The sequence below is a fragment of the Gymnoscopelus braueri genome (genome assembly GCF_963280865.1).
Source record: "Gymnoscopelus braueri genome assembly, chromosome: 16".
In the NCBI taxonomy this organism is placed as follows: Eukaryota; Metazoa; Chordata; class Actinopteri; order Myctophiformes; family Myctophidae; genus Gymnoscopelus; species Gymnoscopelus braueri.
The window spans coordinates 31102388-31114708 of NC_137616.1; the positions used below are offsets into that span (position 1 = coordinate 31102388).

Here is a 12321-nt window from a genome sequence, read left to right on the forward strand (position 1 = left end):
GATATGTCGGGTGTGTGTGTGTCGGCTGATTCTTTGTTCCACTGATTTAAAAGTCAGCAGTTTTTCACTTGTTTCACACTGATGAAGACCACCATGCCTTGGACTTTCACCCCCCCCCCCAACAGTACACCTTCATCAGACATCAACTATTAAATAGATTATGAACTGAAATTATTTTATTAAACAAAACAAATTTGTGACTTTTTTTCTCAAGATCACCTAAAATACATCTCATGTAATCCCCCCCACCCCCCATTTTCTTTTTTTTAATAAAATAGAAATATACAGAAAAAATTGATAAAGAAAAAATAACAAGAAACAACTACAACCCTGATGCTATTTATACACAAATTATGAATTGCAATTTAAGTGTGGAGCTCTTAATAGAAAATAATAGAAATAAAATAAAATAATACGCAATCATCCTGAAAGCATCATGGCCTGATAAGGTACATTTTCTTGTACTAATATAATATTTGGCCAACAATTCATTATTGACACTAACTTGCCCTTGGTTGGCAGACAATAGGCAGTAATCGTCACTGGAAATGACAATTACTGTGACTTCAGATCATCGAGAAGACATGGCTCATTTTTTTCAAGACCTTTGTAGAAAATGTGTTTGGCTTTGTCCCCACGTTTATCCAGGAGTATGAAGAGTTCCCTCATCTTCTTGACACTGGTTGTCCCAGCCCTCACGTCACCACAGTCCTCAGACTGCATGACCCCCTCATCATCCAGTAGATCCAGGATGGCGTCGACCCTGGACACTCGCTGAATCAGGTCACTACGGTGTTTAGTGACAAAGTCAACCTCTGAGGACAAAACATATTTAAACATCTTTTAATTTTCTTTGCATTCCAAAGTTACTGGAATATTAACAACTGCTTGTATAGGCTGTATCTCAGCTTTTTGGAATTTGATAAAAGCTTTAATTTAGCCTAGTTGTTGGCTCCTACAAATGTTACAATAATTGAAATAGACAACAACACTTCCAATGTTATAATATATGGAAAGTAATCTTATAAATTGTATTTTCGATCTGTTTCAGTATGCTTTAGGTCAGGACATGTTCTGACCATGTTTTCAATAGGAACTAACCATGTCACAGTCAGTATGTGAAGCGCTTAACAAGTGCATAATTAACTGATATGAAAGGTAGGGTATGTGATATTTTTGGTTAAAAAAAAAGAAAGGTTAAATTGTTAAACAGTACTATATTTGTGATAGTAATCATTGCTATAGAGTGTTTGTTCAGTAACAGTGGTCTCCCTGTCTCTCCAACTCTTTAATAAACAGAAATACATTTTCAGGTGGGTGACAGAATTTCAGCCAATCAGGAGAGAGTACACAATTATCAGGTTCAATTTTATATTGTTCCAGTTCCAAATTTGTCTGCAATTTTTTTTTACGAAAACAAACAAAATAACAAAAACTGAAATTTAAAAAAACATTTGTTAACTGAACTAAATAAAAACTAGAATACTAGGGGTATATATATATATATATATATATATATATATATATATATATATATATATATATATATATATATATATATATATATATATACATGTATATAATGTATATATACATTTATTTATTTTTATTTTATTTTTTTTATTCGCTTTTTTTCCCCCCATATATTTTCATAATAAAAAAGTGCCATATATCGTATCGTATCGATGTCGTGAGCCCAATATCGTATCGTATCATGAAATTAGTGCAAGCAAAACACTGAACCCCTAATTGATGAGCAGGTTGGTGCCTTGCATGGTTTCCTCCGCCATCTCCGACAGGGGACATGTTGAAGTGGACAGAGGACTTGTTGAAGTGGACAGAGGACATGTTGAAGTGGACAGGGGACATGTTGAAGTGGACAGAGGACATGTTGAAGTGGAGAGAGGACATGTTGAAGTGGACAGGGGACATGTTGAAGTGGACAGATGACATGTTGAAGTGGACAGGGGACATGTTGAAGTGGACAGAGGACATGTTGAAGTGGACAGGGGACATGTTGAAGTAGACAGGACATGTTGAAGTGGACAGAGGACATGTTGAAGTGGACAGGGGACATGTTGAAGTAGACAGGACATGTTGAAGTGGACAGAGGACATGTTGAAGTGGACAGAGGACTTGTTGAAGTGGACAGAGGACATGTTGAAGTGGACAGAGGACATGTTGAAGTGGACAGAGGACATGTTGAAGTGGACAGAGGACATGTTGAAGTGGACAGAGGACATGTTGAAGTGGACAGAGGACAGGTTGTCAGAAAGCACTAGGTTCTTACTCAGTCTCTTGGCCTCAGCTGCAGCATTACAGGAGATGACCACTCTCTGGATCTCCTCTTTGTCCAACACCACCGTCTAGTAGGACACACACACACACACACACACACACGCACACGCACACGCACACGCACACGCACACGCACACACACACACACACACACACACACACACACACAATGCAGTGTATCCATTAAACGGCTTCGTTGAATACTTGATTCTGATTAGTCAATCAGTGAATTCATTGGTGTGTTATTTTTCAATATTATGACCTCTGAACTCATTAACAGAGCGCTGTCTAATCAAAGACTCAACAAGTGGTGAGGTTTGTGTGTGTGTGTCTGTGTACCTTGTCAGTGAGCTGGCAGCAGGTTCTGAGGTAGTCCAGGTACCTGTGTTTGTTGGCGGCCTGGACCACCAGCAGACCAAGGGCCTCCAGCCTGAGGCTGTCCAGCAGAGAGGCCTCGTCCTGGGCAGCCACCGCCTTCTGCACCTGCTTTACCGCAGCCATCACTGGATGGATGGACCAGCGCACGCACGCGCACACACACACACACACACACACACACACACACACACACACACACACACACACACACACACACACACACACACACACACGTTATGTGAATATACTTTTATTGCTCCTAGTATTGATGATTTCTTGCATATTATTATATGTCTTGATGAATTGAATACACAGGACCACAATGGCAACAAACTCCCAGGGCTCTTTGTATGTATTTTGGATCTTCTCAGTGAGATGTCTCCTGTGTGTAACTGCGTAGAATGGGTGAAAGACTCCACCGTGTTTGTGTTACTACTGTGCTATGGAAACTGTAGGTATGGGTCGTAACGAGGTGGTGCGAGACCATTTGGACCGGAGCGATGTGGTGTGGTGCGGGGTAGGGCTGCTGTGTTGAAACAACAACAGGCATATTTTATCGACTACTTCAAAATGTGAGGTGGACTCGGACAAATACTGTGGCATGGTCATGTTGGACCTCCAGAAGGCATTTGAAGGCATTAAATCACTCTATACTGATTGATAAGGCAATCGGTTTTGATCAGTGAACTGGAGGAATCCTATCTGGAGGGGAGAGAACAGGTGGTGGAGGTGAATGGAACCCTGTCCTCCCTCCTCCCAGTGAGCTGTGGCGTTCCTCAAGGACGCATACTAGGACCTTAACTGTTCCTAATTTACGTTAACAACATGACATCAGCATGTGACTGCAATTTGTTCTTGTTCGCAGATGACTGCTCTGTAAAATCCGTCAATCTATCATTACACCTGGGTAATATGTTTCAGTCCAAAATTAACCTCAGTAAGGCCACAGACTTTACGATCAGAATGGGTGACAATTGTTATCACAAGGCAAGAAGAGATTACCTATATGAGTTATATTTTAGATTAAACACCGATTTCCGGTGATAATCCAGAAAGTCAACCAAAGAATAATAGTTTTGGGCAGGAGCACAAATAAATACAATATCATTTTGACAATGCATGCACCTCATGGTACTATAGCACCTCATGGCATTAAAACCAAAACTACAGACCTCTCAAAACATACTAATCAAACTACTACTAGACCTCACACCTAGGACTCACCTAACCCCTGCTCATTATGATCAAATCAAATCAAATCAAACTTTATTTATGGATGGCTCAGGTAGAGGACAGAGTCAAACAACTTGCAATGGACCTTGTCTACAAGATACTCAAGGGACCAGTGACCATGTATCTGTCAGACTACTTCACTAGAGTGAGAAACACTCATGGGCACAACACCAGAGGGAGCTTCACTGATGACGTTCCCCCCAGGTTTTGGCACAAACATGGGCATGAATTCATTTTACTGTTATACTACCAAAACGTGGAATGCCCTACCAACAGCCATCAAAAAGTGTGACTCCCTTTCCCTACCCTCTTTCAAACCCCCATAAAAGAACAATTTTCAACAGGACCTAGACAACTAGACTTCTAGCTTGCCACAATAAATATACCCCCCCTCTCTCTCTCTCACACACACACACACACAAACACACACACACACACACACACACACACACACACACACACACACACACACACACACACACACACACACACACACACACACACACACACACACACACACACACACACACACACACAACTGTTAAAATGTCTGCTACCGCCTATAGTTATGAACAACAGTGTCCAGGGACCAGGTCATTACAATGCCCTGCAGGTTGAAGTGGACAGAGGACATGTTGTCAGAAAGCACCAGGTTCTTACTCTGTCTCTCGGCTGCAGCATTACAGGAGATGACCACTCTCTGGATCCCCTCTCTCTCCAACACCACCGTCTAGTAGGACACACACACACACACACACACACACACACACACACACACACACACACACACACACACACACACACACACACACACACACACACACACACACACACACACACACACACACACACACACACACACTTCATTGGTGTGTTATTGAGCGGTGTAGCCGCTCCTATAAGTGGGTTTGGGACCCATCCGTGGCGAAAGTTTTTCTTTCCGTCGTGAAAATTTGTCTTTCGCTGTACTGTGATTGGCTGATTGGCTGTGTCGTACTGTGATTGGCTAGCGAGACGCATGATGAAATTAATAACTCATAAATAGCACCACTCACTTTAAAAAAAATAAAATAATTGAAGTGAGCTTCCATCACTGTGATGACCACTGTTGTTGTCGATCAACCGTCTGGCTAGCTTCTACTCAATACTGAGCAAAGGGTCTGAATACTTTTGAGCTAATGAATACTTGTATTAGCTCAAAAAGGTGCTTCTCAGTGTGAAGTGAGCGGTGCTCACTTCACACTGGGTGTGATTTTTTTTCAATATTATGACCTCTGAACTCAATAACAGAGCGCTGTCTAATCAAAGACTCAACAGGTGGTTAGGTGTGTGTGTGTGTGTGTGTGTGTGTGTGTGTGTGTGTGTGTGTGTGTGTGTGTGTGTGTGTGTGTACCTTGTTAGTGAGCTGGTCCAGGTAACTGTGTGCGTTGTCGTCCTGGACCCCCAGCAGACCCAGGGCCTCCAGCCTGAGGCTGTCCAGCAGAGAGGCCTCGTCCTTGGCAGCCACCGCCTCCTGCACCTGCTTCACCGCAGCCAGCACTGGGTGGATGGACCAGCACGCACGCACGCACGCACGCACACACACACACACACGCACGCACACGCACGCGCACGCGCACGCACACGCACACGCACACGCACGCACGCACGCACGCACACACACACACACACACACACACACACACATATTGAATACACAGGACCACAATGGAAACAAACTCCCAGGGCTTTTTGTGTTATCCTTTTAGCATTATTGTATAACTGACTGTATGGTTTTTTATATATGTAATTTGGATCTTCTCAGTGAGATGTCTCCCACGTGTAACTGCGTAGAATGGGTGAAAGACTCCACTGTGTTTGTGTTACTACTGTGCTATGAAAACTGTAGGTATGGGTCGTAACGAGGTGGTGCGAGACCATTTGGACCAGAGCGGTGTCGGCTGCAGGGCTGCTGTGTCGAAACCCGGCATATTTGATCGATAACTTCAAATGTGAGGTGGACTCAGGCAAATACTGTGGCATGGTCATGTTGGACCTCCAGAAGGCATTTGAAGGCATTAAATCACTCTATACTGATTGATAAGGAAAACGGTTTTGATCAGTGAACTGGATGAATCCTATCTGGAGGGGAGAGAACAGGTGGTGGAGGTGAACGGAACCCTGTCCTTCCTCCTCCCAGTGAGCTGTGGTGTTCCTCAAGGAAGCATACTAGGGCCTTAACTGTTCCTAATTTATGTTAACAACATGACAGCAGCATGTGACTGCCCGGCTCAGTAAAATCCGTCAATCTATCATTGGGTATCTATATAAATGCATCATTTACCATTTACACCTGGGTAAAATGTTTCAGTCCAAAATTAACCTCAGTAAGGCCACAGACTTTACGATCAGAGTGGGTGACAATGTTATCACAAAGAAAGAAGAGATTACCTATATGGGTTGTATTTTAGATTAAAAAACATATTTCCAGTGATAATCCAGAAAGTCAACCAAAGAATAATAGTTTTGGGCAAGATCTTCTCGTTGGTCAGTAGGAACACACTGAGGACACTAGCTGGAGCACTCATCCAATGTCATTATGACTATGCATGCACCTCATGGTACTCTAGCACCTCAAAAGGCCTTAAAACCAAAACTACAGACCTCTCAAAACATACTAATCAAACTACTACTAGACCTCACACCTAGGATTCACCTAACCCCTGCTCATGATGCTAGGGTGGGATGGCTCAGGGTAGTGGACAGAGTCCAGCAACTTGCAATGGACCTGGTCTACAATTTACTCAAGGGACCAGTGACTAGGGGTGGGACGATATATCGATATCGCGATACATTCTCCTGCGATAAATAATCGATATACTGCCGAAAAAAATTAAAACAAACAAACAAAGAAAACGTTTTTTTCCCGTTTGTGATACGTTGTTTTTCCGACTCTGTATTTGTGTAATGATTATTTTTGAACTGTGCTATTTTATGTGTTTATGAATTGAATACAAGGACTATCGTTATTGGCACAAACATGGGCATGAATTCATTTTACTGTTATGCTAAAAGTGGAATGCCTTACCAACAGCCATCTAAAAGTGTGACTCCCTTTCCCTACCCTCTTTCAAAACCGCCATAAAAGAACACCTGTCTGCAATTTTGAACAGGACCTAGACAACTAGACCAGGGGTTCTCAACAGATTTTGACCCAGGGACCACCATCCTGACTAAGAGCAACCTGGGGACCACCACTATTGTGCGTGGTGGGTCCATCATAGACCCAGCCCACACAATAGTGGTGGGGGGTTCATGCACCGCAGGGAGCTGGAGAAAATAGCTATAACATCAATATAATATCTAATAAAATACAGTGATTTTGTTTGAATATGATGGAATATGATTAAGGATTACTGTGATTATGGTTAGCTCACATTTCATATCACACACACACCATACAGTAAGAACTCCTGTAAGTTATTAAAAGTTTTTTTCTTTTGCCAGGGACCACCTGCAATACCTCTGCGGACCACCAGTGGTCCGCGGACCACCGGTTGAAAACCCCTGAACTAGACGTCTAGCTTGCCACCAGAAATTGACCCTGGTTCTTACTTTGACTCCTGGCTGTATCATTACAGGACATGACCACTCTTTGGATCTCCCTTCTGTCAAACACCACCGTCTAGTAGGACACACACACACACACACACACACACACACACACACACACACACACACACACACACACACACACACACACACACACACACACACACACACAATGCAGTGTATTCATTAAACAAACACCACTGTCTACAACAAACACACATGACAGCATACACATTAAACCACATTATAACACAGCTTGGTTGAATGCTTGATTCTGATTGGTCAATCAGTGAATTCATTGGTGTGTTATTTTTCAATATTATGACCTCTGAAGTCAATAACAGAGCGCTGTCTAATGAAAGACTCAACTGATGTTGAGGTGTGTGTGTGTGTGTGTGTGTGTGTGTGTGTGTGTGTATACCTTGTTAATGAGCTGGTCCAGGTAACTGTGTGCGTTGGCATCCTGGACCCTCAGCAGACCCAGGGCCTCCAGCCTGAGGCTGTCCAGCAGAGAGGCCTTGTCCTGGGCAGCCACTGCATCCTGCACCTGCCTCACTGCAGCCAGCACTGGGTGGATGGACCAGCACACACACACACACACACACACACAAACACACACACACACACACACACACACACACACACACACACACACACACACACACACACACACACACACGTTATGTGAATATACTTTTATTGCTCCTAGTATTGATGATTTCTTGCGTATTACTGTATGTCTTTATATGTCTTGATGAATTGAATACACAGGACCACAATGGAAACCAACTCCCAGGGCTTTTTGTGTTATCCTTTTAGCATTATTGTATAACTGACTGTATGTTTTTTTATGTATTTTGGATCTTCTCTGTGAGATGTCTCCCGCGTGTAACTGCGTAGAATGGGTGAAAGACTCCACTTTGTTTGTGTTACTACTGTGCTATGAAAACGGTAGGTATGGGTCGTAACTAGGGGTGGGACGATATATCGATATCGCGATATATCGCGATACTTTCTCCCGCGATAAATAATCGATATACTGTCGAAAAAAATCGATATAAAAAAAGATATATATATTGTATTTGTGTAATGATGATTTTGAACTGTGTTTATTACACTATTACACTATTTTATGTGTTTATGTATTGAATACAAGGACTATCGTGATATATCGTTGGTGAAATTTCATGCAATATATCGTGTTATCGAGGGCCTAATATCGCCACAGATATCGTATCGTGAGATACCCATATCGTCCCACCCCTAGTCGTAACGAGGTGGTGCGAGGCCATTTGGACCAGAGTGGTATGGTGTGATGCGGGGCAGGGCTGCTGTGTCGAAACCCGGCATATTTGATCGATAACTTCAAATGTGAGGTGGACTCGGGCAAATACTGTGGCATGGTCATGTTGGACCTCCAGAAGTTATTTGAAGGCATTAAATCACTCTATACTGATTGATAAGGCAATCGGTTTTGATCAGTGAACTGGATGAATCCTATCTGGAGGGGAGAGAACAGGTGGTGGAGGTGAATGGAACCCTGTCCTTCCTCCTCCCAGTGAGCTCCTCAAGGAAGCATACTAGGGCCTTAACTGTTCCTAATTTATGTTAACAACATGACATCAGCATGTGAATGCAATTTGTTAGAGAGACTCATCGTCTCTATCTCAGCCGTCACACAAGATCATTTATGAAGTCTTGTGTTTGAAAACAAAGTGTAATCCAGGCAGAGCAGCAGTAACAACTGTAAATCACCAGGGATGTAAAAACTTCAAACAACGGTGCTCTGCTTCGGTGCGACCAGGGATGTAGTCACGATAATTTATCTGGTGGGGCGCTATGTCACTCGCACCCACTCACATATGAATGCAGTCCACCCAGTCAACTATTAATTATGATTGACATATGGTCATAAATTCCGCAAAATGTTTCCTCAGAGTGAAGAGTGATTTTGTTAACAAATTTGTGAAGGAGGCCGATGCACACCTCAAGGGTTGGCGACAGGTGCGTAAGTCAAAAATGCACACTTTAGGAGGAGAGCTCTGATGGTTAAACCAAAGAATAGGACCCACACACCGTCTGAATCTTGCAACAAAAAAAATAGCTCTTTATTCGACAATTGTCTTTCCTGATGAAGGTCTAACGACCGAAACATTGAATAAAGAGATTTTGTTTTTATAGAGACATTTTTTTTGCAAGATTCAGACGGTGTGTGGGTCCTATTCTTTGGTCTAACCATCAGAGATCTCCTCCTAAAGTTAACAAATTTGTAACAGAACATCCTAGATAAGTGTATAGGCTGTTGTATGTGCTATAAGTAGGAGTCAACATGCAATGACAGCGACAATATTTAAATAAATGATGTACTCCCACTGCATGCTTATAATGTGAAAAAAATAACTAAAATAACTGTTTATATCGCGTCCACTGGAGTTCAGAAATTACCATTTTCAGGGGACAAAACGTGTAACCCCGCCCCCCCCCACCCAACGCAAAGGAAAAGCTATAGTTTAGAAAACATACCCATGTACGTGTGGACGGGGGCCTGAGATGATTCTCCATCTGTAAACTGTCATCCTCTCATTATTTATCTGGTGGAGCGCTATGTCACTTGCATGCATAAATACGTACGTGTGGCCCCCGATTGAAATAACCTCTTAAAGGTTTCATGACATTCAATTTTACAACACATTAAAAGTCTTTATCTTGGTCCTTCTAACGTGTATTAAAATGTTTTAACTGAAAAATCCACTCCAGTGAGTCAACACTGTTCTATTTACACCGAGTCTCAAGTCGAGGTGACATCTCGCCCGGGTGGTCCTGCTCAAATAGCATTGGTCTCCATGTACAGACGAGCACACTGCGCAGCGTATCTCGTAATGTCTACAATTAATAGAGAGACATTTATGTTTTGTTTCACTTATGAGCCATTTCATGGAAGTTCAATCGGTGAATATTTCCAACTGGAACGCTAATAAAAAGCAGAATGATTAAACTACACCTCGGGAGGAGGGGAGGCTCCACCCGTCAATGATAGGAGCGTCATCGATACATTCACAAGCTGAATGTAAATTCACCGGACAATCACCGCGTCCATTCACACATAGAGTGGTTTGAGCCAAATGGGACATTACCAGGACTTAAGTCAAGGGTCCTGCCCACTAAAATCCATTTTGTGTCCGAGCCTACTGATCCAGACTGTTGCGTTCTCATTTCAGAGACGAATAGCTACACTGTAGCAGCATGTGGGCTAAGCTCCCTCTGTTTAGTGTGTGTGTGTGTGTGTGTGTGTGTGTGTGTGTGTGTGTGTGTGTGTGTGTGTGTGTGTGTGTGTGTGTGTGTGTCACTGGCGCCTACTACTGGTTGCACAAGGGAGCACAGGCTACCCCACGGCCCCGCCAGGGGTGGCCCGGGACCCCCACCCCTCACACCCCAAAAAAACTCTTACAAACACTATATATACATTTACTACATGAACAAATGTTTGATCAATGTAATCAATATATTGAAGAAGGTTTGATCTGTAAAGGTTAAGATGTGAGACAGTGGTTGGTCAAGTGTGGAGACACTAATCATTTATATTTTCACATTGTTATCATTATACAGTAGATACATAGATGGATGATCAAATATAGATACAAAAGAAAATGTCAAGTTCAAGACTCACCAGAATCCTTCTTTTTCCAGTGTAAGTATCCCAGTACTGCTGCCACTATGATGATGATCAATCCTCCCTCTGTGGGAATGTCACCCATGAATAGTCCTCTCCAAAACAAAGCTGGGATGTCAGTAAGAATAAATAACAAAATAAATCCATTATTGTATGAAATGTTGTATGGCAGGGAAATAATAGTGCTTAATTCTTTCACTATCACATTGCAATATGGCTTATTACTAAAATAGTAGTTCTGTAAGATGTTGAGCTCTCAGGCTGTCAGCTTATAGTGGAGCTGTGTGTGTGTGTGTGTGTGTGTGTGTGTGTGTGTGTGTGTGTGTGTGTGCGCGCGCGCGCGTGTGTGTGTGCGTGTGTGCGTGCGTGCGTGCGTGCGTGCGTGCGTGCGTGCGTGCGTGCGTGCGACATATCAAAATATCATGCATCCTCAGTGAGAATGTACAAACATTCCCATTAGTCCAGTTCTACAGTATATGTAATTTTGTTCAAATTTTCGGGGGATTAGGAAAACTATACATTTTTGGAAACTTCAGAGTATAACAAATCAGAAAATCCATGATTCCATTTGCGCAGAAGCCAATATGGTGGCCATCTTGGATTTTGCAAAATGGCGACCTTTGAATATTCGTTTTTCATTATCTCAACTTCTAGATTACATAGGATCTGGATTCTAGTGGCTAAATCTACATTTTTAGGGTCAGGAAATCCAATGGTGCTAATTAAAAATATTTACAAATGATCAATGGCACAGATTTGGGTCATAGTCCTTGATTTTGGGGGGGGGGGGATGAAAGATTTAATATTCGTTTTTCCACTATTTTGACTTCTAGATTACATAGGATCATGATTCAAGTGGTTAAATCTACATTTTTCAGGAAATCCAATGGTGCTAATTAAAATCAGTGATCAATAGCACATATTTACATAACAATCTAGAATTGTAATATATGATTATCTGAAGAGACAGAGACAGATGATTTCTCTCATTGACACAAGGTTGCATCATTTATTTACACAAACACAAACTAGACCAGTCTACATCATCCTCACTATGCTATCACTAGCCAATGTATCTTGACAGTCTTCATCATTTTGGCAGTCAGCAGTACACTGACATCTGGGATTTTGGAAGTGGCACCAATATGGAA

The 12321-nt window shown here is 42.3% G+C and overlaps 1 protein-coding gene across 3 annotated transcripts in view; it reads right to left on the minus strand.

Annotated features, from left to right (window-relative positions):
• Positions 1-271: 271 nt before the first annotated feature.
• The window catches only part of LOC308103856 (uncharacterized protein), a 64066-nt gene continuing 52016 nt past the window's right edge, over positions 272-12321 (minus strand). For all 3 annotated transcript variants that reach the window (XM_080454050.1, XM_080454049.1, XM_080454048.1), the window contains 8 exons: positions 11168-11278; positions 7922-8067; positions 7504-7573; positions 5303-5448; positions 4570-4639; positions 2638-2801; positions 2291-2366; positions 272-815 (listed from right to left, as the gene is read on the minus strand). In XM_080454050.1, coding sequence (XP_080310176.1) covers positions 556-815; positions 2291-2366; positions 2638-2801; positions 4570-4639; positions 5303-5448; positions 7504-7573; positions 7922-8067; positions 11168-11278 — 1043 coding nt within the window. In that variant the 3' untranslated portion in view covers positions 272-555. The remainder of the gene's footprint in view (positions 816-2290; positions 2367-2637; positions 2802-4569; positions 4640-5302; positions 5449-7503; positions 7574-7921; positions 8068-11167; positions 11279-12321) is intronic.